Below are 27063 nucleotides of genomic sequence, written 5' to 3' on the forward strand. Positions count from 1 at the left end.
GAGTGGAATAGTGGTTAGGAGAGGTTGTTGAGAATCTCTGTCGTTCTCCATCATGCTCCCTTTCTTACAAAGAACTGATGACAAAACTTGCTTTTCACTGGTAGTTAGCAGCCTGAGAACCTTATCTACCTACATGTGTGATATATGTATGAATAAAAGAAAAGAATGCTTTTCTTTTAAGTTGAAAACTGTAACTAGTCTTTTCTGAGTGTTATGGATTGCTAGCAAAGATTTTGGAACTTACTAGGGGAACAGAATTCTCAAGAGACCATCACTATAAAGGTTCATTTTCTTTATCCTGAAGTGATCCTTTCACATTTTGAGAGTTCTTAGTAAATTAAGAATTTTTTTTTTTTTTTTTTTGATATCTAAAATAAGCATTCCAGGGGCACCTGGGTCACTCAGTTGATTGACTGTCCAACTTGGCTCAGGTCATGATCTCACGATTCCTGAGTTCAAGTCCCATATCAAGCTCTCTACTGTCAGTGCAGAGCCCACTTCAGATTTTCTGTCCTCCCCTTCCCCCTCCCCCACTCACATTCTCAAAAATAAACATTGAATAAAATAATAAAGGAGGCATTCCAAAAGAAGTACTTTTTTATAACTCCCATTAGGGCTTTTACTTATCTGGGGTGCCTGGGTAGCTCAGTCAGTTGGGCATCTATCTGACTCTTGATTTCAGCTTAGGTCATTTTATTCATTGCTTCAACAAATATTTATTGCATGTCTACTATGCACTAGACACTACAAATTATCTCCCTTTTTACCTTTACCTTTTTTTTTTTTTTCTTTGTAGCATGCAGGTGGGGGGTGGAATTGTTAGGTCCAGGTTCTTTTCTGTAGGTCAAAAGTTAGCAGTCTTTTAGAGTGAGCAAGTCAGAATTGCCTGTAGTGTCAGTGTCCTCCAGGGCCAAGCAGAAGTTATACATGTTTATCTTACTAGCACATTCATGAATATCTCTCATCTATCTCTCTGGCAGCCAGTTAGTTCTGAGTCTTAATCTACTGTAATGGAAAGGGCAGATTTGGGGGGAAAGAATGAGAATTGAAAAACATTCCCTCCCAATTTGTCTACTAAATTGCTATGACTGTGTGTATTTGGAGGCTGGAGAGCAGGAAGTCATTTTTATTCATTCTTGCCAAGGAATCCTTTTTTAATTATCACTTAACACCATGGTAGACCCTGCAAAGCCAATGTCTTAGGAGGTGGGAAGGGTGGCGCATTTTAAAGACAGTTGTTTGCAGTTCATTTGTTCACAGATGTTTACTGAGTTCCTACCATGTTCCAGGATGATGTGCCTAATACAGGGGCTTACTGATCGAGAGCAACCCCATTCCTTCACTTAATGGGGCTTCCCATCTAGTAGAGAAATTAGACCTTGAGTAAGAGCATAAAAAACATTTACCTTTTCCACAGTGTTGTGTGGGGCCCAGCTTTGGAGTGCCCTATGGAAGCATCTCTCCAGTCTGCTGACCCTATTCGGTAAACATGAGCATGAGTCAGAGAATCTTAGGGCAGGGAGAAACACCCATCTGCATTTTGGTGTGAATGTAATTATGGCATTAGTTTTATGCTGCTAGTTGTTCTTCAGAAATATTACTAAAGAAGCAAGAATTGAAATGAAATGTGCATATAATAAGAGGGTAAAGAGTGGAATGTAGATTCTGTCTCAGAGACCATTTAAATATCTAGAAGCTATTCAGCAGAGTGCCATGCCAGCCAAAGACAGAACCTTGTAGCACAAAAGAGGAAGAGCTGTTTAGCAAATTCACTAATAACTCTTTCTTGTGAACTGTAATCATTTTCTAGTTTGAAACGAGGGTTCCTCTTAAACTATTGAGCAAAAGTGATTACTAACACTTAACGGGTAGAAAAATTGGAATGAGAGTCTGGTGAGTTATAGGCATACTTGCTAGATTCCTTCAATGATTTGGTGATTTAAATGCTATAAATTTAAATGCTCAAGAGGGCTTGCATATAAAATGAATGTCACTTGAAAAACAGTTAAGTCAGTCATCAGATCATGGTATGTCAAATTTATAATTTGAGGTGTTTCTCTTTTTCCCTCACTTTAGCTTGTCAAAATCCCTAAAAATGATCCCCCCAATGAAGTGCATACCTTTAACTTCTATTTGTCAAATGTGGGTAAGGACAACCCTCAGGGCAGCTTTGACTGCATCCAGCAAACATTTTCCAGGTAAGTACATTTCAAGGTATGCTGAAGGGAGAATACTTTTTCTTTGAAAGTTTTTTTTAAATAATAAAATCTATAATAGCCATTCCATAAATGTTTATTGAATTGAATTATAGAGCTCATTTATTAAGAAATATTGAGCACCTATGTACTAAAAATTATATTTGTCACTGGGATACCAGTCATAAAAATGTTAAGATTATTGCTCTTGGGGATTTTTAAGGCATAAGTTTTTTATCTATAAAACATTTTTTAATTAAAGACAAGTTTAAGCATTTTTTTAAAGTTTGTATTCATTATATTTAAATAAGAGTGGCTTATAGTATACTCAAGGGTAAAGGAGGAAAAAAATAGATATATATCCTTTTCTTTCTTCCCTGTGCAAGCCTTGTTTCAAGATAGATTTTCAAAATTTTTTATGTTGCAACATAATGGAAACTAGAAATTAACCCCAGTATAGCAGTCACTTCTAATTTTAAAAGGAGGGAGACAGGGAGGAAGACAAGAATATACACCCATATCCCAGGGTACCATGGAACCCTTATCTACTTAGGTCTTCTGTAAACAATAAGCTACTTGTGTGACTCTTCTTTGCTGTGGTTGTTTCTGATTAAAGAATAGGCCTCTTGAGTAGGGGGAGTTTGTTCTGCCCATGGATAAAGACAAGGCCTTAGAACCCACAACATCCCGAGAACATTGAAATTGGCCCAAAGTGCCCCAGGACATCATCCATGCCTATCTCTCATCTGTGCAGTACTTGAAACTGTGTTAAGCGCTTGCTGTGCGTGGGAGAGAGGAAAGGAAAGCTGTGTTCCAGGGGAGCATGGGAGGCAGAGATACAAAATCAGAAACTTCACTGAAAGAGTTCTAAATTTCTCTTCCCACTTAGGGTAACTAAATAACTTTCTATTCTATCTTATTATGCCATTTTCCCTGAGTTTATGTTAATTTTGCTATTTGAAAATTGACCACCCCAAACAATTTCTGTGGAATAAATTGTATATGTTATAGATTATACAGACCTATCTCTACTGTCCACTGTGATAGCTACTGGCCATATGTAGCTATTTACATTTTAATTGATAAAAATGAAATAAAATTTGCAATTTAGTTCTTTGCTCACATTCACCACATATTATAGCTCAACAGCCACATGGCTCATGGCTATCATAGTGCACAGGACAGATAAAGAACACTGTCATGATTGCAGAAAGTGCTATAGGACAGCATTGCAAAAGATGACAGAACCATCAAGTTTAAGGGCCCTGGGTGATTGTGTCATTCAGCCCCTTCATTCCACAGATGACAGATCTACAGTTACATTGCTGGGTAGTTGATGACAAGACTGAATGAGAACTGGGTTCTCCCAGTCCAGTGCCCTTTATACACCACAAGGCACACTGATTTCTAATTGTGGTGCTATCACCTATAATTCCTGTCTTTAGAGAATTATTTTATTATAGTGAGAACACTCTAACCTCAAATTCAACTATGTCCCATTAGGAATTTTACTGAGCAACATTCCCCTCTTCAAAACAAGTGATAATATCACAGGTAATATGGTTTCTCCCTCAGAACATAAATACCCTGTGTGTTTCTTTCTACCTTGCTTGTTGGAGAATTGAATTAAAGTCACTTACAAAATGCTATATGATTCAGCAAGAGAAATGAAACAGTTATTGTGAAAAAAGTGGGGCAAATACATTAGTATGATCTAAATATGATTTTTAAAGTATGATCCAACTAGAAAAGTATGATTTAAGGTGCTTTATAAAATGGTCTTGTATGGGTATAAATTGAGATTTGCCACTATGAAAACAAAAGCCCTGAAACTTTTAGTTCTGAACCTGACAAGCAAACTTTTTTATGACCTCACTCCACTTTCCTTTTGAATTGAATTTTCATATTTCCCATGAATCTTGTCTCTGTTGTAGTTGTGCAGGCTCCTTTAGAGTAGAGGCTTCCTTATACCCTTTTTCTAGTCTTACTATGCTGGCTGAGCTCAAACTAAATGCTCTAAGTAGATGTTCACAAAATAGATACTAACTAATCTCCTTTCTTTGTTTTTACATCTCCTTGAACCTCACTGTAATCATATCTAAAATGGAGGAAATCCCAAAGTCAAAATTATTACCTTTCAAAAATTCCTTAACTCTCTCCATTCACAGGCCTCTTGAAGAGTAATGCACATTCTATTATAGGAAGCAGTGAGCTAGGCTAGAGAAATACTCTAGGAATGTTTACATGCCTATGTCAAAGTATTTAAACATTTAAGGTAACTCAGTTGAAAAGGGATGAGTGGACAGTGCTACAAGAGAGTACCTCTTCTGGCCTGCTGGGTTTAGCTCTACTTTGTTTTCATGTAATGATCTGTTTCTTGACTTGGTATAAGCTGTAACTCCATTGTGATTGGTAATAGGTTCAGCCTATTCTCACTGTGTAAATTACTTAATAAATACATTCGGTGGGAGATATTGAAATCCAAACTTCCTGCCACCAGACCTTCATTCTGTAGTTTTTTCTTCTCATTTATCCTCCTCCTTCCCACTTTGCCTGAGAGTTAAACCTTCCTCCCTCCTTCCCTTCCCTTCCCTGGCCTTTCAGCATTGAGATATGTGCAAGTCTGTCTCATAAAAAAGAAAATAAGAGCAAAAACAACCACCCTGTCACTCACTCCGCCTGAAATGTCACTTCATTCCACACCATCCAGCAGAAACATACACCCCTAACAGGGCCTGAACCACTGAATAAGAACCCATTGAATACTTATTGGTTCCTTATTGTTCTAGACTTGTTGCCAGCATTTAATAACTGAAGACTCTGGTTCTTGAAACATTCTATTCTAGTGGCTTCCATGACACACTGTTCTTCAAATTTCCCTCTACCTCTTCAACTATACTTTTTCAGCCTCCTGTGGTCATCTTTTCATCTTCCTCTTGCTTACTTTAACTGTTAGTGTTCCTCCCAGTTGGTTCCTTCCTGAGACCTCACCTTATTTCTTCAAAGTCATCATGTCCAACACTGAACTCCCTTTCTGTCTTGTAGCTCTACCCCAGTGCCTCAATAAATGGCAGCTCCACACACCTAGTACCCTGTCTCTACCTGTGGCTAATTACTTATCAGATCCTGTCAATTCTGCCTCTCCTCAGTATGTCTGGACTCTGTTTACTGTTCTGCATTCACACTGCCCTACACTGGTTCAAGTTCTCACTTCTTGCCAGTAATCCTCCAGTAGCCTCCTAACTGGTCTCCTGCATTCACTTTTGTGCCCCCTACCTCCCAATCTTTTTTCTTCATCCAGATTGATCTTTTTACAGTACAGATGAGATATTTTCTCTCCCCTGTTTTCAGCCTCTGTTTTTCTTGGGTTAAAGTCCAAAATCTAGGCTATGACCTTCAAAGCCCTATATGATGTACTTCTCATGCCCTCTTCAGACTCATCTCTAATTGTCCTTTCCACCTCTCTTTGACCAAACTGAAAACTTCCTCTGTGATTCCCCCTGGGCCCACACAGACAGGTTGGTTATCCTCCCAGAAAACTTCTGTCATCCCTGCCCCTCCCTCTCCGGTCTTCCTCCTAGATCAGCTACGGCATCACTCCCTCTAGAAAGCCTCTGCCTTGGCCACAGTCCTAATGAAGTACCTTCCTGGGGTTCCCTGCCCCCCTGGCATCTATCACACTATATCATAATTCCCAGTGTGCTCATCCTTGTCACCCATTAGACAGAGAGCTCCTGGAAGGAGGGACCACGTCTGTCTAGTCCATGTCTCTGTCTGTCCCTCACACGTTACCTGGCATGTAGTCCCTGCCTAATAAATATTTATGAAATGAAGGAACTGTGTTTTTTTTAAATAGCATGTGAAAAGTTATTAGCAATTTATAATTTTAACTTATAAATTTAAAATTATAAATTTATAATAAAATAAAAATTCTGTTAATCCTATTTGTACATCATAACAAAGCTACTTCCAAATAAGCTTGGAAATAGAGTATCAGATCTATAGCAACATTTTCATTACTTCTATATTCCAATCTGTTTTAAGGCCATAGTAATTTCTTTTTAAAATACCAGGATAACTGTTAACGTGATCCCCTAATATTACCATAATACTTTGAAACAGAACCATCTTCGAAGCCAGTGTTAATATTTATGATTTTTTAACTAAAAGTTTTTCAAAAGCCTCTTGTCCAGAATTTTCTTCAATATTTGCCAAACAAATAGGTCATCTTCTATAGAGATTTAACAAAATAGTAAATACAAAGTCTACAAATGTTTAGGATCTTTGGGCTAATAAGAAATCCTAATGTTTGGCAATATTTTGGTCTTAAAATTAATTATCTTATTGAAAATAAAAAGCATTACAGTAGGTCTGTGTCATCTAGTTTTAAAGCAGGCATATTCTGGTTTCTACAGAGGCAAACTGAACATATTTCGTATCAGTAGTAGATAACTTTTTTAAAAAATAGAACTACACTGCTTATTGAGACACTGGTCTTCAATACAAATACTAATGTTTTTTCAGAATTTTACAGATTTGGTCTCTGGTAGTTCATTTTACCCATTCTATTCAGATTTTGAAAAAAAGTGATACGAAATGAAGGAGAGAAATTTAAATATTTTAAATTTCAACACTTTAAATTATTAATATTAGTTATTTCCAGATTGCAAAGCTATTAATTGAATGCTGATTTTAGGGTTATACAGTTCTCACTTGCCTTTAGTGTGCAAAATGAGGGACATCTCTAACAAAGCCACTGTCTTACTTGACAGCTCTGGAGCCTCCCAGCTCAATTGCCTGGGATTTATACAAGATAAAATTACAGTGTGTGCAACGAATGACTCGTATCAGATGACACGAGAAAGAATGACCCAGGCAGAGGAGGAATCCCGCAACCGAAGCACAAAAGTTATCAAACCTGGTGGACCATATGTAGGTTTGTATAGATATCGTTCTCCTTCTCACTGAATGATTGGAATAATTCAAGACCACTGTAGGTAAATATTGGTAATATTAATTTAATTTTAACATAGAATTAGCTTCTAGAACATTTTGAATAACATGGTCAAAAATCATCTGTTCTCTTTACACTGATAGTAAATTAAACAGGTAGAAAATCCTGACTCCTTTGTTGGCTATTTGTTATTATTTTACAGTACTGGGATTTGGCCATGTTACTTTACTGTGTGAGGTTGTAATACTGGTACCGTTGTGTATTCTTTGACACTGGGTAATGTTCAGTGATGGACAGTATAGGTCTTGTTTTGCATTGTAGGGTTATTTTTACAGTAAAATCCATTAATAGAATTTCAGAGGATCTTTGCGCAAGGAATTTTTATTGCAAAATATAAAATGTGCTTATAGAAAAGCATTAGGGTGATGCCTTTTTGGTACCTCAGTTGTGATGTTGTTTATAGATTCTCATCCTCATCTGTCCATTAATTAAGAGTCTTCCCCATCCCCACCATCTTTATCATCAGCTCACACAAATATCCATCAGATTGAAGGGAAGTAGGACCAGACCAGCAAGATGAATCTCTTCTTTATGAGCAGTGACCGTAACAATTTTAAAGAGTTGATTGACAGTGACTATTAACAGTAATAGGGAGAATTATCAAGAGTGAAGAAGAGCTCTTTGAGGCTTTGGTCAGTTTAATAACATAAGTCATCATACATAAATGATGAATGAATATTAATTTGGAAATGTAAGTATATACAAAAAGAGTCTCTTGAATGCCAAATTCTTTAATCAACATCGTTCCATGGTTTGGTTAAATTTTACTTCTGTATTTTCCCATTGCTGACCCAGCTACCATACATTCAGCTTTGCGAAGCTCCACTGGTGTCTTTAATAAGTATTTCTTTGGAACACAGCCAGTGCTCCTGGGACTTGGTGCTTAGCTTAGATACATTTAGTTTGGTTTAACAACAATTCATGGCTTCCCCAGGTATCTGTACCCATGGGGCCCATTCCCAACCCAGTAAGTAACCAGCAGTGAGATTTTTCACCTTCCCTTTCCTGCTGAGTGAGGTAACAACCTCCAACTTCCTTTCTTTCTCTTTATTCTCACAAGTAACTTAATTAACTTTCTCTGTAGTAGGCTAAATCTCAAATTGTTTTAAAAACATCCAAAATCTGGCACACTTAAATTAAGTATGAACTGTGAAAGTATTTTTTTCTACTCTGTCCAATACCACTATTTATAAACATTGAGACAAATTGATGTGTTTGACAAAGGAATAGAAGACTGAAGCTATCAAAATGATTTTTTTCCCCTCTTAGTAGAACTAGCTGAAAAACTTCAGCTTGATTTATTCCAAAGTTTGCAAATCAGCAGTGATCCCTGTACCTTTCCATTGAATGATCCTTGGGTGTCCCATCTGTTCGTGTGTTTGTTTGTTTTGATAGGGTCAGGTACAGCTTATCTGCACAGCATGTTACACAGCAAACTTTTCAACACATAAAGTCACATAAACATACCCTTCAAGGAACTTTAGAATTTGCAGGGTTTCTTATAGGCACTACAGATAACTTACATACATTTTTTAGGAGTGACTACATAAAATTTGAGGTTATCTAAGTTTAAATTTGAACCACATTGCATCCATGCCATTCTCAGACAAGCCGGCCTCCCTCTCCACACACATATGTCTGCCCTACAGAGCCCTGCAGTCATATCTGCCGGCCTGTGTGCTCCACTCTGCTGTGTCCTCAGTGCCCTGGTGGCCCGCCAGCACAGTATAGTGTTCTTCTCTGGTCTTAAATCTTGTCATTAACCTCCTCAGCCTTTTATTCTCTGGGTCAAATAACCCCAGCTCCTTTTAACTTTTCTTAAGATGGCCTGTATCCCAACTCTTTCATTATTTTTATTGCTCTCCTCTGGACTGCCTCCATCTCCTCACCTCAGAATTCAAAACTTCAGTTTTTGATTTTTTTTTCACTCTTCTTTATTATGGTATATTTTGACCTTTTCTTTTAATCTTATACTTTGCTAGTCCTTTACCATGTTTCTTTCCTTTGGGGCAGCTCAGTTTGTGTCTTCCTGTTTTTTTCAGTACCTCAAAACTGATTCGTTCATTTCTTTCGCATACTAGTCATTCACCTTTGAATACTAATAGGACCCAGTACTTCTCGAGTGCGTGCTGCGTAGAGACACTAGTTAGCACTTTACATGTAGTTACTCATCTAGATCTCAGAATCACCCCACAAAGGAAGTAATGATTGCCTCTCCATTTTATGTATCATATAGGTGGTATCAACAAATATCAAATGGTATTGGGTTTGGCCTCTTAACAAGTTGTGTTATTTTCTTAAGACAGTAGAAATTCTTCAGTTCAGAATTGAATGTATCGTAGGAAATGATAGCAGAAGCTCGCCTCTGCCACCTTAGAAGTACCTGCAGAACAAGGCTGCTGTCCACAGCGTTGGCCTGAGTGGAGGACAAATGAGAATAATGCTAGTCGCTCTGAGGGGCTGTGGTGGCACAAGGCCAGGCCAGGCCTCTGGCAGCCGAATTGGGCCACAAGCTCAGTATAAGGGGATGAAGACTGCTCCTACAGTCACCTGGCCTAGTCGCCCAGGAATATGAGCTTTTGGGACCCTCTTGTAGACTGAGAAAAAACAAAATCTATTTTGCCTGGAGAGAAGCAGGAGAAGCTTTAACCTACAAACCATCATTAGTGTTTCTTCATAATATTTCCACTTCTAGTCAGAACATTTATATCAGTGGTGAGCATTTGTTGTGTTTTGTTTAAGAAAAAAACAACAAAATCACTAATCACTGCTTCCATTTTACTAATAAGTCTGCTCACTGACTTCTACCTAAATTCTGAAATTTTATTGAATTGTAAAATTATAATACATGCTAATATTTATTTAGGTGTATAAAATAACCCAGCCAACCTAATTTCTAGGATTCTTTTTCTAATTTTCCCAACTTCTGCCTCATCTTTTTATTTTTGATGATGTAGTACATGTTTGAATGACATTGGACAAATCATTTAACATCTGTGGACCTTAATTTTCTCAATTATCAGATAAGGGGTATTTGAACTGGATAACACTGAAAGTCCTTTGTAGTTAAGACATTTGTGACCATTACGGATATATATTTGAATAATAAACCTTTGAAAGAGGTGATCATAAATGCCAAATGGTGGAGATGGTTTCCATTGCATCGGATTATGTATTTAACCATGACAGTCACCCCGTCATCAAGGTCCTGCCAGTGTTTTTAAAGCACTGAGTCAGTGTTGCCAGGGCTTCTGATCAGGTTCCACAGAACAGAAAAACAACCACAGAAGATGGCTACAGTCCCTGCTCTCTTTCTGATGTACTATTTTAACACCTTCCTTTCAGGTTATTTACTCAGAGCCAGTAGACAGATAAATACTTTCACCATCTCAATTTAAATGGAGAAGCTAGAAGTAGACTCCTTGTTATGAAACAGCAGTTCAGATATAGTCCCAGATTACCCAACTCTGTCAGACCCACTGCTGCTGTTTATATAAGGGGCCTAGGGAATTGATTAGCAGTTGGGTCTGGGAAGAGAATTAAGTTCTCCCACCGGCTTTATTAAAAGGGATTTTCTGAAGCAAATGTAAAGAAATAAAGCCTTTCTTCTGCCCACTTTGAACTGACATTTTCTTGCCTTTTTTTTTTTTTTTTTTTTAAGCATCTCAATTCTGTAACTACTTAGAGTACTGATGTTTTCTTCATCTGTTACATGTCTTACCTAGAACCAGAGGACTCCTTCCTGGTTAAATAGGCACAGATTGATGGGGTGTCAGCAAGCAATCTTTGTGTAAAACTTAGTGTGGCTGGATTGTTCTTTTAGCATTTAAAAGAAATGGGTTACCCCACAAGTGGCTGTTTAAAGGGAAAATAAGAGCGGGACTCTGGCAGGCTGAGTCAATAGACCATGCAGCACTTGATCTCAGGGTCCTGAGTCAAGTCCCATGTTGGGCATAAAGTTTACATTAAGAAAAAAAAAAAAAGGAAAAACTAAATAAAGGAAAAATGAGATACAGGTGAAATGAGTGTACTAGGGATAGGAGATTCATGTACCAGTGACAGCTGCTGTCATGTTCCTGAGCAGATTTCTTGTCAAACATACTTATGCTCCTCTTAGAGAGCCTCCCTTATTTGTCTGCCCTGTGCTTGCTTCAGGGAGGGGCAGGGGTAAACTCAGGAGAACTTGGGGCTCTCCTGAGACTGAGGATCAGAGGTGGGTCAGACACACAGAGGAGGTGGGGCAGCCTGCAACACACTGGTAGTACTGTCACTTCTTATTTGCTTTCCTTGCTGGCTTGAATTCATTCTAAATGACCAATCATGGTGTGTGTGAGCTTAGCTGAAAAACATTCTCTGTCTACTCCCCTCCCCAGAGAAGAGTGGTGGGCAGGGCTCCATAGTCAGCTTTGTGTGGGGAAGTATAAGCTAACCAGGTTTCAAAGGGTAGGGTAGGAGTGTGGGATTTATAGCACTTCCTAAACTTTTGTGACCCTGGCTTTCTTTTTCTCCCCCCACAAATTCCAATTCAAATTTTAGGAACAGTGGTGTTTGTTAATACTATTATAACTAAGAACGGGTAGAATGGAAGGTTTGCATTTGCCACTATAGAAATTTCAGTGTGTCTTTGTATGCTAGCATCCTGGCAATGTGGGGAAATACAGAACACAGTGATTCCAGCCTCTGTGCTGTGTACTTGCTCTCTTGCTGTCATTCATGTTGATACTTGGCTAGTCATCAAATACTGAATCAAGGTCTGCTCGTGTATAAAGCAGCCTCAGCCCTGCCCATATGGAGCTTACAGCCTAACATAAAACAATGGCAGACATTGGGCATTTGTTCATAATACCTTTCCCACAAAGAAGTACATGTAGGAAAACTTAGGTACCACTTAATAACAGAACCTTCCACGTGCCAAGTGAGCACTTTAGCATTTGAGCTTATCCCATTGAAAGCCTCATTTTTCTCATCTGTGATTGGAACCATGTCCATTGCATCAGGTTACTGTGAGATTTAATGAGTGCAAAGGTTCCCCCCCCATAATTAGTTCACAATAAATATTAGTTCCCTGCCCATCTGACATTGATCTATCTCTGAGTTAAGAAAAATACAGAAACCAGATCTAAACCTATCTCCAAAGCTCTAATTGCACCTTAATAGGTTTTCTTATCACTGGATAGTGTTCCTTTAATGTTGAATTCTGTGGTTGTGCAATATTTTGATCAGATATTTACAATTTGTTAGGTCCAGACAGTAAGGAAATATATACATTACTATCGGTAAAGCTCTTGTTCCATTAAGCTGTTTTCACCCCAGACTGCAACACTTAAGATTAACTGCTTTTACTTATCCATTGTTTCTAGTTGCTAGGCTTGTCCCTAATGCAGTTGCCCCACGATATGTGTTATTACCAGTCCCCCACCCCCTTAACCACATGGCATAGAGCTGGAAGTCTAGAATGTACTAAAGGTGCTATAAGAGTCCACCTCAGAAATGATAAAATGAGGGTCTTAACACAGCAGTTTCATTCTAATTTTTTCTTCAGCAAGGAATGGTTACCAGGTTTTGTTTCTCTAGAAGGAACCACTTGTCACTTCTCAGTATTAGGTTTAAGCAGAAAGTGGGTTAATTACCAAACGGCACTTGCCTGGAAGGAATGATGGGAAGGCCTCCTTTATACCATTTTCCATTCCTCTAATTCACCTTTGTAGCCTCAGCCCTGCAGAGGAGATATCTGCTTGTTTGACCCTCTGAGAATTTTTGTTGGTTTTGGTTTTTGACTCCTAAAATTTGTTATGGCCTATTGAAAAGGAATATGTCTAATGGATGCCCTTGTGACTGTTGACCCAAATTATGCCTGACTTTGTGATTTCTGCTGTGAAATTAAGATAATTCCCCAGCTCAACCAAAACTGTGCTCTTAGTGAGCTACAACAGGTATTACTCACATTTCACATTTGTTATATTCATGTTTGCCAAAGAAATCACATATATGAGATATAAGTTCTGTGAATAGCACGGGTAAGCACGGAAATTACTTTATTTCCACTTAACATGAATTACCTAGAACCTTAAAACTTCCAACCAGTTGCTACAGTATGTGTGGCTCATTACTACCCATACATAGCTAAATGGCCAGAATAATTCTATATACATATTTATTCTAATAAATTGTTTTATCAAGACAATTTCAGGCCAGTTACTCAAAAAGCTTTCTGTTTGCATATCTCTTTAAAGTAAAAACTGAAATGAAGTGGCCTTAATTCCTTCCAGAAATGAAGAAGTACCTGAATCAGAGTTGAGGAAATTGAGATGCTCATTATATTCTTACCCACAAATGTGTAACAATGTCATTTCCACTGGACTTTAGGGAAAAGAGTGCAAATTCGGAAAGCGCCTCAAGCTGTTTCAGATGCAGTGCCTGAGAGGAAACGGTCAACCCCCATGAATCCTGCAAATACGATTCGAAAGACTCACAGCAGCAGCAGTGTTTCTCAACGGCCATATAGGGACAGGGTGATCCACTTACTGGCACTGAAGGCCTACAAGAAACCGGAGCTGCTGGCACGACTACAGAAAGATGGTGTCAATCAGAAAGACAAGAACTCCCTCGGAGCGATTCTGCAGCAGGTGAGACACCCGGACAGAGTCCCTCTGTGGGCCTTGTTGTTGAGAAGTTCATTTCAGAAGGCTTGTTGTTGTTAGTATTATTTAAGGTAGAGAAACTTCAGATCATTTTGATCAATGGTATATGAATTATAACTCTTGAATATTAAGCTATCTTGTTTTAAATGTCTAATGAAAAACTAATTGAAATGTGGTCATTTATAGTAGGTTTTATAAGTTAGAGGCTTAAAAAAATTTTTTTAAGTAAGTTTCAAGTCATTATTTTCATGTTGGTTAAACAAATTTTGCTCTGAAATTTCATTAAAAAGATTTTTTAAGCTTATTTATTTATTTATTTTTGAGAGAGAGAGAGCACGCACATGCAGGGGAGGGAGAGATAGAGACTCCCAAGTAGGGTCTGCACTGATAGTGCAGAGCCTAATGTGGGACTCAAACTCCAAACTGTGAGATCATGACCTGAGCCAAAATCAGGAGTCAGGGGCCTAACCACTAAGCCACCCCGGCGCCCCAAAAAAGTGAGTTTTTGTTGGCTGTTTTTGGTCTTGGATCACCTAAAGTATTACTGTGATTTTTATTGTTGTAGACGAGGTTGTGCAGTTTATTTTTTATCAGTCTTTGATTTGTATAAGCTAGAATATTTTTACCTACTAAATAGTTTCAAATGTGTCTTGCCCTGCATGCTCTTTACTCTCCCTTTTACTGCCACTGAGTATGCTGAGATCATTCACTTGTCTTCGTTAAGGGATTTGAATGTGTAAAGTATTACCTTTGATCAACTACCTTATAATCACAAGCTTAAGTATAAAAGTAGGTCGTAAATTTTTTTGATGTTACTAGTGTGTCCAAATTATAACTTCCTATATTTTTCATATTGATTTGTGGTCATAAATGTTGATTAGTATCCAAATCAAAAAATATTTTTTCTAAAGCAGTAACGTTTCCACAGTTTTTAAAATTCACCATTAAAAAAATATAAACCTACAGGTTTTCATTTATTTTTCAAAGAATAACACCATTAAGTCCATTTTTTCATCTATTCTCTTACATTCAAGTCATGAAACTAAATATTATGAAAGAATAAAGCCAAAATCTCCAGTTCTGGGTTAACCAACCCCCCGTGTATCTTGGGCATTCTCAAGGATCTTATTAAATTGTTTGAGCACTTTTTGGAAACAATTTAAATCCATATGTCACATAGCAGTTTTAAGAGCTCAAAAGACAGGGTGAAAGAATGAATGATGTCAGGGGGTGTGTGTGTTTTCATTTTTTTATTTGGGGAAGGAGGAAGGTTCAGGTCACACATCACAAAATACCTGATGACTGAATCTCCAGAAAGGTTGTAAATCACCTCCTAAGGTTAGACGATAAGATGGCAAAATGATGGCAGAGGCAATTCATTCACACAGAGGCTCTTACTGATGTCAGTAGGTACGCCACTATGTATGTGTATATGGACATAAATATATTAAAATGTAGGTATGCTTATTTCAGCAGCAAATGGGACATGAGTGTCATTATGTTAATCATTTGGCAGAATCTAGAGCATAATCTCCTCCTAGCAGCACGTTAGAATCTTCTGGGCAGCTTGTAAAAAATGCCTGTGTCTGGACTCTAACCCAGACCAACTAAATGGAGCAACTAAATGGATACTGAGCCATTAACTGAGAGGGAGAGGGTTGGCAAAGGAACAGGTGTATGGAGGGCCACTAGGATTTCTGTTTGGAAGATGTCTGTTAGACAACAAAATAGTGATGGATGTTTAGTAGTGACATATAAGGCCATGGTGTTGAGACAACAGTTGGAGCTGGAGTTGTAAATTAGGAGATAGCAGCACATCTATTGGCTATTGAAAGCCTTAGAGCTGGCTCAGTTGGAGGAGCATGGGATTCTTGATCTCAAGGTCATGAGTTCCAGGCCCATGTTTGTTGTAGAGATGAAAGACAGTAAACAACAAAGACTGAGGGCTGAATGAAATAATCTTAGGAGGAGATGATGGCAATGAAGAATACAAGGCAGACAGTAGGTCCTAAGCACAAAAAAGACAAAAAGGGAGGAGGAGGAAAGCAGGAGAAGGTCCCATTACGAGGATCTGAAGGACCTAGCCTGTAGTCTTGAGGGTATAGGAAAAAGCTAAGCATTGTATCTTTTCCACTTTGAGAAATCTGATTGTGTCTCATTTAAATGACTAACAAATTTGAATCTTAAGCCTACCATTTTCTAGTTTATAACACCATTAGTATTGGATTAATGTTAAGCTGTTAGAAAAGCATAAACTATCACAATATATTTGATAGTACTTTAAAAAGACACAGAAAGAAGTTATTAAAAAGACCATTTCTGGGATATCTGGGTGGCTCACTTGATTGAGTGTCTGACTTCAGCTCAGGTCATGGTCTCCCAGTTAGTGTGTTCAAACCCTACATTGGGCTGTCTGCTGTCAGCACAGAGCCTGCTTCAGATCCTCTGTCCCCCTCTTTGTCTTTCCCTCCCTGTTCACTCTCTGTCTCTCTCAAAATAAGTAAACTTAAAAAAAAAAAAAAACATTTGAGTAGGAAATGACAGGAGGATTACCTTTCTGCCAGCCTTAAAAATGACTCTTGGTTTGGCATCTGAATCTATACATTCGTATTGTTAATGGAATCTAGGCCTGGACACTCTAGGAATTGCAGTTAAGCGATAAGAAAAGATTACACTTGAGAATAAACTAGCTGACTAATAACAGTAATTTGGGGGTTATTTTGCTGTACGTTTCCATTTATTGGTTTTTGGGAATTTCAAGGACTTTGAATAAGTGGTTCTTCAGGAGATCTGGCAACTACAAGAAGCTAGCTTTGCAAGCCAAGAAAATGACAGACAAGGGCATCAGAACTGATACTATTTATGGAGATCATTTCTGCTGATTACTGAAGGGAAAGTTTATAACCCAACATTTGGGCACTGTTTCGTTTCTACTTAATACAAATGATCAAAGATTTTTTTACTGTGATTCGAAAGTAATGGAGTTAATAGCCAGAAGTAAATAATGCAGTTGTTAAACCTAACTCCTTTGACTAGAAAAACTTGACTTAAAAAAATAAAAATAAATAAATAAATCTGCCTCCACTTTTTGCCTCAAGTAGCCTGTTTGAGTAGAAATGTCATGTGGTGGACTTTCAGAGAAAAAATATTTAGCTGCATATATAAAGTTTTAATTCCCCAAATGAAGTCAAACAGCATTTATTGATACCTGTCATATGTAAAACTAGCAGTCCCTTTGAAGCCAATTGGTACCGTTGTTTTCAGTGAAAATGCAGAATCTTGCCTGTTTTGGGTTAGGACATAGCAAAAAGATCTAATGCTCTGTTTTCACACCATGTGCCAGGTAGCCAATCTGAATCCTAAGGACCTCTCATATACCTTAAAGGATTATGTTTTCAAAGAGCTTCAAAAAGACTGGCCTGGATACAATGAAATAGACAGACGGTCATTACAGTCAGTGCTCTCAAGGTAAATTTTTCTTCTTTGAAACCGATCAAATAAGTGATAATTTTAGTCATTGTTATTTTAGTGTTGAATAGGAAAAGAGAAGCAAGGGTAAGCCTTTTATCGTGAACATTTGAAAATTCTCTTCATAACTGGAACATACGTATCCTTTACAGAAAACTAAATCCATCTCAGAATGCTGCCAGCACCAGCCGTTCAGAATCTCCTGTATGTTCCAGTAGAGATGCTGCATCTTCTCCTCAGGTATTCACAACATTATATAACCACAGCCCTGAAGTGAACTCTAGGGGCCATCTAGTTCAAGTGTGCTGATGTATGCATGAGAGAAATTGGGCCCAGAGCAGCTGCACAGCTTGCCTACCCGAAGTCACACAGCCTGCTCATGGCAGAGCTCTGTCTAGAATTCAGGTCCTGGCTCATAGCCTTTTTACTACACAGCACTGCTTGTCAAAGTGCTTAATATCTACTTTGCTCTTCCATATTTAAAGTTTACATTTTATTATAAGATTATCTACTTTTCTAATTGGTCACTACCTAGGAGACTTATCCAGTCCCATATCCAGTCTCAGATGATATAGAAAATTGAAGGTATTTCATATTACCTGAAAAATATTCTTGAGGAAAAATGTTTTTAAAATAAGCAAACAAAAAATTCTGTCCTTTTCATACATGCGTCCCTAACGTATTTTTCGATCAAATCCCAATCAGAATACTCCAATTAGACTTCACTCATTCCAGCTTAAAATATCCCCCAAGAGAGTCTTTATTTCCCTGATTTGGGGATTGACAGTGGGACAGACCTATCTACCCCAGTGCTGTCCCCATAGTGCTCCTCTTTCTAGACCCTCCTCCCAAGTATTAGGGATACCAGACAGATGTGTGGGCAACAGTAAGCATGCTGTAGGGAAAAGGCTACTCACATGTCAAAAACTGTTAGAAATCTATTGTGAGGAACAGGAAGAACAAGATAAAAGTAATTCTGCCCTTGCATGTACATTGTCTATAGAAGCCTCACTTTTGATGCCAACTACCATGAAGTTATTTATACTGTGATCTAATTATATAATGGCTGCCAAATCAATGGTGCTAAATTGAAAACAGAATAATTAATGGGATGATTAACTGTTATTTTCTTTCAAGCTGAAGTTTAAGCCATGTTATTATATTGGATGTATGCTTCGTACTTTTCAACTATCTAAATTTCCTTTTTATTTTAAATATTGTTTGCTGGATTGGGTTAGTATCAGGATAATTTTTTCTTAATTTCTGAAACACTAATTCCATATCATTTTTATGCACTAGTTATTAAGACTTGTGTTGCAAGCTGATGAAGAGATATATTTATAGGGGAAGAAACTGAATAGCGTTTCGGCAACAATAGAGATCCTTAGAGAAATTACTTTGAAGGTGCTGCCTGTTCCCATTTTAAGACAGGTGAAACAATAAATGGCAGCCAAAATATTCACAAGTGGAGCATCTTAGCACATTAGAGGAGATGAAATAAGTGTAGGCTTTTGTTGCCCTTTACCTACCCTTCTTAGTTCTGACCGAGTGAAGTGGCACAAACTGTTTTCTCCTCTCTTTTAATATAACTGGTCACCCATGGCCCACAGAGGAAGGAGGTTACCTCTACTTAATACTCTCTTAAGAGGTATAGTCCACAGAAATGCCAGAGTCTCTCGAAGAACTTAGGGTGGGGCTCAATGATAAGAAAGTATATGTACTCCAAGAAACATGTTTGCCAGATTCTGCTTTTTTACATTAGATATGAAAATTTATTTCCCTTTTGTTTGTGGATTGTTTGTTCCTGCCGAACCTCACAGAATGGTTAATACAATGCCTGTGATAAGCTTAAGAATGAATAAAATGACTCAGTTGTTCATATGGTAACCAGTGACGCAGGTGTTGAGTTTTAACGCAAAGTGGCTCATTTTTTCCCTGCCCCTCCCCCACAGAAACGGCTTTCAGATTCAGATTTCATTGATCCCTTAATGAATAAGAAAGCTCGGATATCTCACCTGACAAGTAGAGTGCCGCCAACATTAAATGGTCATTTGAATCCCACCAGTGAAAAATCTGCTGCAGGCCTCCTGCCGCCTCCCGCAGCTGCTGCCATCCCTACCCCTCCACCGCTGCCTTCAACCCACCTGCCTGTGTCCAACCCTCCGCAGACTGTACATTCTAACTCCAATTCCCCTAGCACTCCAGAAGGCCGGGGGACTCAAGACCTACCTGTTGACAGTTTTAGTCAAAACAGTAGTATCTATGAGGACCAGCAAGACAAATATACCTCTAGGACTTCTCTGGAAACCTTACCCCCTGGTTCAGTTCTACTAAAGTGTCCAAAGCCTATGGAAGAAACCCATTCAATGTCTCACAAAAAGTCCAAAAAGAAGTCTAAAAAACACAAGGAAAAGGACCAAATTAAAAAGCACGACATTGAGATGACTGAAGAAAAGGAAGAGGACCTTAAAAGAGAAGAGGAAATTGCCAAGCTGAACAACTCCAGTCCAGATTCCAATGAAGGTACACTTTTACCTCTGTAAGACCAACTGCATGCGCTAAGTGAACAGGCAGAGTAGACTGTCCTGAGTGAGATTCTGCTATTTATTTAACTAGTAATGCTTTTTTTATCAAATGACCGTCTGTTAATGATCTTAATAGTGTGCTTTGGAGCTTTTTTCCCCTTCTATTTAGCATCAGTCATTTTTGGTCTCTTTTTAGCCAGCTATTAAACATAGTTTCTAAATTTGATAATAACATGGTAACATTTGAAAATGACTGTTAGCCTCCAGAGACCCCCTCTCAGAAGGTAGCCCTTGTTGCTCTTTTCCGTAACTGTCAGGGTTTTGCACAACTTTAGCATGACCTGTTCTCTGCCATTCTTGAACTAATTTTACCAGACACACAATTAGCGATAAAAATAATTCTTTTCCTTCTTTGCCAATGAAACAGGGTCACCCTGCCTTAATTAATGTTAACACAGGGGAAATGTCAAGTTCTTTATAAAACCCAGGAAGGTAAGATTGCATATGCAGGCCCATAACATCATCTCTATTCAGAGCGAAAGCAATTTGTCTTGTGCAAGGCTGTTGGCACTTTGCCTGACAGATCTTAAGAAATTCTTTTTCAGTTTTGAGAACACTGTTTTAGTAAACTAGCATCGATTGTTATTAGTGAAATTTAGCCATTTCAAGCCTCTGAAAACTTGAAAAGTCAGATACCTGGAGACGCAAAGAAGCTTAAGATAATGCTTTACTTGTAAAGGGAAGCTAACCATAGAAAGACCACTTACCCTAGGTGTGATGGTTTTTAACACTGAGTAACAAAATTATATTTTTCTTATTTAAAAGCAGGTTGTCCTCTAAACCTTAATGTCCCCCAAACAGCACATCAAAGATTCAAGCCCCTCATTTCGCATTGTTGCCAATTTTAAACTCAGCATAACCAAAGCAAATTTCTCGAGGAAAATACAACTTTAGAAAAGTTACTTTAATGAAGAGGTTAAGGAGTGTTGTCCTTCTGTAATTTGCCCATAATACTGGGAGTCTGTAATTTTAAATTTAACTGACCATTTTCACCACACAAAAGGAGCTTTACAGAATGGTAAGATGCAATGCCTTCACTGACCTGGATTGACTACACTGCACATCACAGCTTATCTGCTGAAGTATTTAGATCAGTGTGGTATTATATAGTGGCCCAAAAGGTAGGTGTAAGCCTTTTCCCTCACACTGTTGTACTTGAATTTGCCAAGTCAGGAAAAGGCAAGCAGTAATAACATGTTGTGTTCAGAGTTAGTAAACCATGTTCCTGGGAATATCCCAGTCTACATACCTTCCACCCTGAGTCAGGCTAGTAGTGCTGGGAGGATCGAATCCCAGTATGTTGATGGGACACCTGGGTGGCTCATTCGGTTAAGCGCCAGCTTCAGCTCAGGTCATGATCTCACGGTTTGTGGGTTCAAGCCCCGTGTCAGGCTCTGTGCTGAGCCTGGAGCCTGCTTCAGATTCTGTATCTCCCTCTCTCTCTCTCTCTTTCTCTGACCTTCCCCTGCTCACGCTTGTCTCTTTCTCTCTCTCTCTGTCTCACAAATAAATAAATAAAAAACATTTAAAAAGATTAAAAAAAAAAAAAAAAGAATCCCAGTATGTTGAGACCTATAGCAAAGTTTAAGCATTCTCAGAGTTGGAGGTTGAAGAAGGAGACCTAGTCTCTGACTTCTTCACTTTCAAAGCCATCTAGATGATCACAAACTGAGGAAAGATCCAGACCCACAATCCCCTGAATCTGTTGAAATGTATCTAGGTCTGTGGCAAGGAAACAGCTAGGTGACGTGCCCTTTAAGATTCAGGCTGCTTTAAAAAGGGGGGGGGGGAGCCTCAAAATCTACACACACACACACACACACACACTAACAACAATAAGGCAACAGAATCTGCATAATTTATTTAGTGCGCTTGGTCAAATTATCAAAAATATTCACTTCTGTTTTATATCGAACATGTATGTTTGGCAGCAGGCAGGGTTAGGATTGAGTTATTAACTTAATTCTAGTTTGAATGATAAAAAGTTACCCCGATAAAAAGTCTAAACATACCCTTGGGAAAAGTTGCATTCAAACAGATAGAATCCTGAGGGATTCTTACACATTTTCACAGCATAGCCCTGAATGACTGGCACTTTATTTATTTGTCTATTTTTTTCTTTTAAAAACAAATCTGTGTAGTAGTATGAGATTTAGAGATAAGAAATGAGAGGGATGTAAATCGGTGTTCAGTAATGACTTATTTTGAATTGCTTTAAAACTGATATGGGAAAGCTTCCTACCCACTTCCACTGTCTGCATACAAAAAGGGTGGCAATAAAATACAGTGACCTAAGCGGTCTGCTACCTGACTTCATTGTCTCATCTGCCTTGTTCGAATCCTATGAAAAGTAGATGTTGATGTAAAATTTGTATCTTCCATTGTCTGGCCGCATCTGCCACCACAGTCTTTGAATTGCTGGGCAGATGCCACAACTGTTATTGAAAGAATAGAAGATTGACCTTGGGTTAAGATGGAATTCCTTTATTGTGCAGACACTGTGGTAGCCAGGGCGCTTTCAATGCCTGGCGTCAGTTCTGCTGGCCCTGCTCACAGGGCCTCTATTGTCCGTGTGCAATTGTATTCCTTGCTCACTGTTGCTTATTGAGATGGAAGAATAGAATTTGAGGAAGAGTGTTCCAGATGTTTCTGATCTATTTTAGAATTATAGGCATTTTATAACCATACTGTTGGGCGAAAGCTTGATTTTCTTTTTTTCTTTGTAGGAGTTAAAGAGGACTGCACTGCCCCCACAGAGCCTTCTTCGACAATTGAACTCCCAGATTATTTGATGTAAGTTCTGACGTCTGCCAATGGGAGAGAACTGTTTAATTTTAGAAAGTTTGCAAATTCTTTTCCCATAATTTGCAAATGAGAAAAGAAGTTCCAGAAATAGAGTCCCGGAGCCACCCCTGCGTTTGAAAGGCTGCCATTAAGCCTGCTTGTCCCAAATCCACCCCTGTCTGCCTAAGCAGGTCGTGTCTCCCCCAGCTCTGAGCTCGGCTCCATGGCCTTTAAGTATAGGGAAGCCTGTCCTTTGTTCCGTGGCCAGGTCAGGCGTTTGATGATGGAAGGTTTCAGGGGTCTGACTCTTCAAAGCTGACAGTCTATCAATGCATATTCACTTGTTCCCCGCAAAGAGAGAGTTTATTACCGATAAAGAGCTAATACAAAGTAGAGATAGACTGATTTTCATTTAAATAAAGTTCTGCCATCAAATTAATTTTAAGAAGAGAGAAGAGAGAGTAAAATCGGATCAATTCACTTTAGTACCAGTTACAAGGTTTTTCTTGTTATGACAACAAGCTGCTAAACGCTGAGCTGGGGACATTTTTGTAACTGGTTATCACAGAAATTATAACTTGTAGACATAATTCTAGCTTTTTTATAGACTCAAAGTCTTCTGTAAGAAAAAATAATTAAGTTGCAAGAGCCTGGAAAAATGGCGAGTGGAAGAGCAAACAGATTTGACCACAGATAGCTTTGAAAATGAACAAATGTGTGAAATAATTTGAATGTAGTTTGGAAAATGGATCTTGAGCTGTTATGCACATTTTTTCTCTGTTAGCGTCTCATGGTGGTCAAAGTTAAACTGTGCTGTTTAGCCTTCCGTGTACCACAAAATGTTGATTTCCAGAGTAAAGAATATTTTATACTTAAAATGTGTTACTTTTGCTTAACAGTAGTGTGAAAGCTATACTTATTGGGGAATGATACGGCACGAAACCATAATGCTGGTTATCATCTCTTAACTAAAAAGAACCCAAGAGACCATACTGAGGACTCTCTCATCGGAGGTGGTATATGGTTTTAGAATTCGGGACGTGGGGGAGCTTTGAAAAGCGGCTACCACCGAGCTGGCCCAGGAAGGGCTGGTTGGGGGACAGCACAGTGTCTGGCTCCACTGATGAGGGGGTTCGCCTCTCCTACTGCAAACCCACTTCTTAAAAGTCCTGCGGAAGCCGGCCCCTCAGATGTCAACTGCAGGACCGTGCCCTCCTTCTCTCGTGTTGGATTTTGAACTCCTCTTTTTTGTAATCATGATGTAAACTAGTTCTGTGCATCACAATTGTGTGGGGAGGCCAAAAAAGACTTCTAACCCCTTTCCCCGTGGACTCGGGCTGTTACTGTGCTTTTTGTCAACTTAACCAGTTAATTCTGTATTAAAAACTGATTTTTTTAACACCTGCATCTAAGGGATGGTCGCTGCCTCTGCCTCAGCACCTTTGGCATCTATCTTGTCACATTTCTGGCTCTCAAAAATCACGAAAGTACATAACCTATGTAACTGTTTGAATAATTTATAGAAGTAAAAGCGATTTATTTTATCCCAAAACTGTCTTATATGAAAAGAGCCAATTTTCTTAAAATGGGGAGAAAGCATGACTTGCCAGAAAAAAATCACTGAAATTACAGAACTTAAACTTGTTTCTTAAGAAAACCAAAAAGACATACAATAAAACCTTAATGATCAGCCTCTGAATAAGTCATACCTAAACCACAGTATCCCTAATTTTTATATAATACTTATGTTATTTGTGGTTGTGAAATATCCAGACCCTTTAAAATTTTGTCCCATCACTGCATTTAGAGCCAGCTGTAAAACCATAACAATTTTTGTTAAAAATAGTGAAATGCTTTTCATTAAAGTATAACCAAACCAAGTATTAAAGTATAATCTTCTATAATAGCAACATAACTGTTGGCCAGTTTAGTATTTTTCCCTAAGGAAACTATTAAATAAAATACTGAGGGTGTAACCTTGGGTGTGATCTTGAGAAAGCAGAATATTTCATATAACACACGAAGCCACAGTTTCTCGAGCAGTTTAGCCATTTTGCTTACGTGCACTTATCCGCAGGAAGCTCTTTCCCGGCCTGGGCTTCCTCTGCCGTCAGGACAGCCCTGCATCGCTGCCCGGCTCACCACACTCCTCTTACAGCAGAGGCACCGGCATACCAGTGCTGTCTCCCTCACACTTACAAACTTAAACCACCACAGCGTCCAACTCAGCATGAATAAAAATATTAATGCGGACATTAAGTGCTCAGTTGCATTGCTTTTCTCACATTGCCAACCAGACATTTGTGCCATCTCATGTTAAATAAAACTGGTGAGGTTATCTAAAACCATTTTCGTGGAGGACGGAACTCCAAGGTTTTCTCACAGTTAAGAATACCTGCGCTTGCCTGGGGGGTGCTGAGGCACCTGCCCCTGATGGAGATTGTTTTGGAATATCGATTTTTATCTCGGAACATCAAGGCGGGAGGGAAGGCAGAGTACAGAGACCCAGGCCAGCCCCTGGTGTGATCCCACTTCCCAGAGCCATAAACAAGTAATACTTATTGTGTTTTAATATTAAAATGATGTTCTAATTTGCTTACCACTGAATAAACTGACACCCTGGGAAAATGGCCTTCACTTCACCCAGAATTGTGGCATTTTTATTAAGAAACTAAGAAGAATACTATGACACTGACGTTCAGTTACATAGAATATGACATTTAAGTGTTGAAAAGAACTAGAGAAATATGCCCCTTTTTTCCTTTTTTTACCCCCTGTCTCTCATTTCAAAAGAAGACTATTATTCCCTTTTGTATTCTGTTCGCTTGCCTAATCAGACACAGGAGGAAAGAGGCAGAAGGAGCAAGCCTGAGGCACCTTGCTGGTAGCAGGAGTGAATGGCCCAAAGACGGACCTCCTCGCAGACAGCCGCACCACTAGAGAGAGCTTTGACTTCAGCATTTAGTTAGTGACTATGTGACACTCTCCTGGTTTCATGTTACCTACCGAGTCCTTCTATTTCCCTGTGACTCGTAACAGATGGGTTGGCCCCTGCCGCTTGTGTGGTAGTGAATTATTTTGGATAGAGAAAGGTTTGGGAAGCTAACTCTGTATAAGCGTTGTTTTCTAACAATCACACTTCCGGTTCCGTTGCCACCCTGTGCTTTTCACATTTACTTTCCTTCACTAAAGGTGTTCAGCTCTCCTGTGGGGTAAATACACCTGAAAGTTCTATGAAGGCGTGACACGGCAGCACACTGTGGCAGGGCGGCATTCATTCTAGGGAAACATGCTTGGATACGGTCTCTAAATATGTGTTTTAAATGGCAGACTTGTACGTTATGTTTATTCTGTAGTTTCTCTCCATGTACTTTTTTTTCTCTTTTCTTATTAGAAAATACATTGCTATCGTCTCCTATGAGCAACGCCAGAATTACAAGGATGACTTCAACGCTGAGTATGACGAGTACAGGGCCTTGCATGCCAGGATGGAGACTGTAGCTAGACGATTTATCAAACTTGATGCACAACGAAAGCGGCTTTCTCCGGGCTCAAAAGAGTATCAGGTAAACATGTTTGCTCCTAGATAGGCTCCCATCCACATTTTACCTTCTTTGTTCTCTACCCAGCCCACCCCCAGGCATCCTACTAGCCTTCAGAGAATGTCCTCCAGCAAACCAGCCTTTCTGCAGTGTTTGGTCTTCATTGAAAATTAGCTAGGAAACTAAATACAATATTTGAAATAGTTCTCTGAAATAAGTAAACACAATGGACTGTATTTCTGTCAGTGGAAAAAATAAGTTTATATAACGTGATATGTATGTACATATGTACATGTATTATGTTTATGATAACATAATAGAGTATCAAGGTTAAAAGCAAACACAACTAAATAGGAAGAAGTTGGATTTGGAATTTGTTGAAATATTTAATTGCACTGCTAACTCAGACCGTAGAATAGGGAAGATCTAGACAGAAAATATAAAAGAGGTTTTTAATACACAGAGATTTGGGGCTTAAGCAAAGAAAAGCTTGGTGTTTCCAGCTATTCCAAAGACTGACATTTGTTAACAGATACTAGTCCATTTTCACTTCCCCGCTTTAATTAGTAGTATCACCATAATTGGCAAACCAGTAGAAGGCAGACCCACATACTGGTTGCTCTCATAGTTCTAAGCAAAAGGATTAATACAAATGAATGTGCCCTCTCCTGTGCCGTTCTGACAGGAATCTCCATGAGAGAACGTGAATGGGTTTCTTTAAACAGGCTGCCTAGAGTTATGGAAGACTTTGCTAGAGGAATTCGTGTTTGAGGGTATAAGAGGTCATTGATATGGGGGCTTGGGTTTTATATATATATATATAAGCTTAATAAA

General features: G+C 38.8%; 1 protein-coding gene across 1 annotated transcript in view; it reads left to right on the plus strand.

Moving 5' to 3' along the window:
• Nucleotides 1–27063, plus strand: part of ELL2 (elongation factor for RNA polymerase II 2) — a 68468-nt gene that overhangs the window by 38505 nt on the left and 2900 nt on the right. Inside the window, exons 4-11 of the mRNA XM_077765195.1 lie at nt 2077–2198; nt 6968–7131; nt 13576–13835; nt 17194–17318; nt 17471–17558; nt 19271–19841; nt 22630–22696; nt 26082–26253. Of these exons, the coding sequence (XP_077621321.1) occupies nt 2077–2198; nt 6968–7131; nt 13576–13835; nt 17194–17318; nt 17471–17558; nt 19271–19841; nt 22630–22696; nt 26082–26253 (1569 nt within the window). The remainder of the gene's footprint in view (nt 1–2076; nt 2199–6967; nt 7132–13575; nt 13836–17193; nt 17319–17470; nt 17559–19270; nt 19842–22629; nt 22697–26081; nt 26254–27063) is intronic.

The sequence above is a fragment of the Crocuta crocuta genome, unplaced genomic scaffold (assembly GCF_008692635.1).
Source record: "Crocuta crocuta isolate KB4526 unplaced genomic scaffold, BGI_CrCroc_1.0 scaffold645, whole genome shotgun sequence".
NCBI lineage: Eukaryota > Metazoa > Chordata > Mammalia > Carnivora > Hyaenidae > Crocuta > Crocuta crocuta.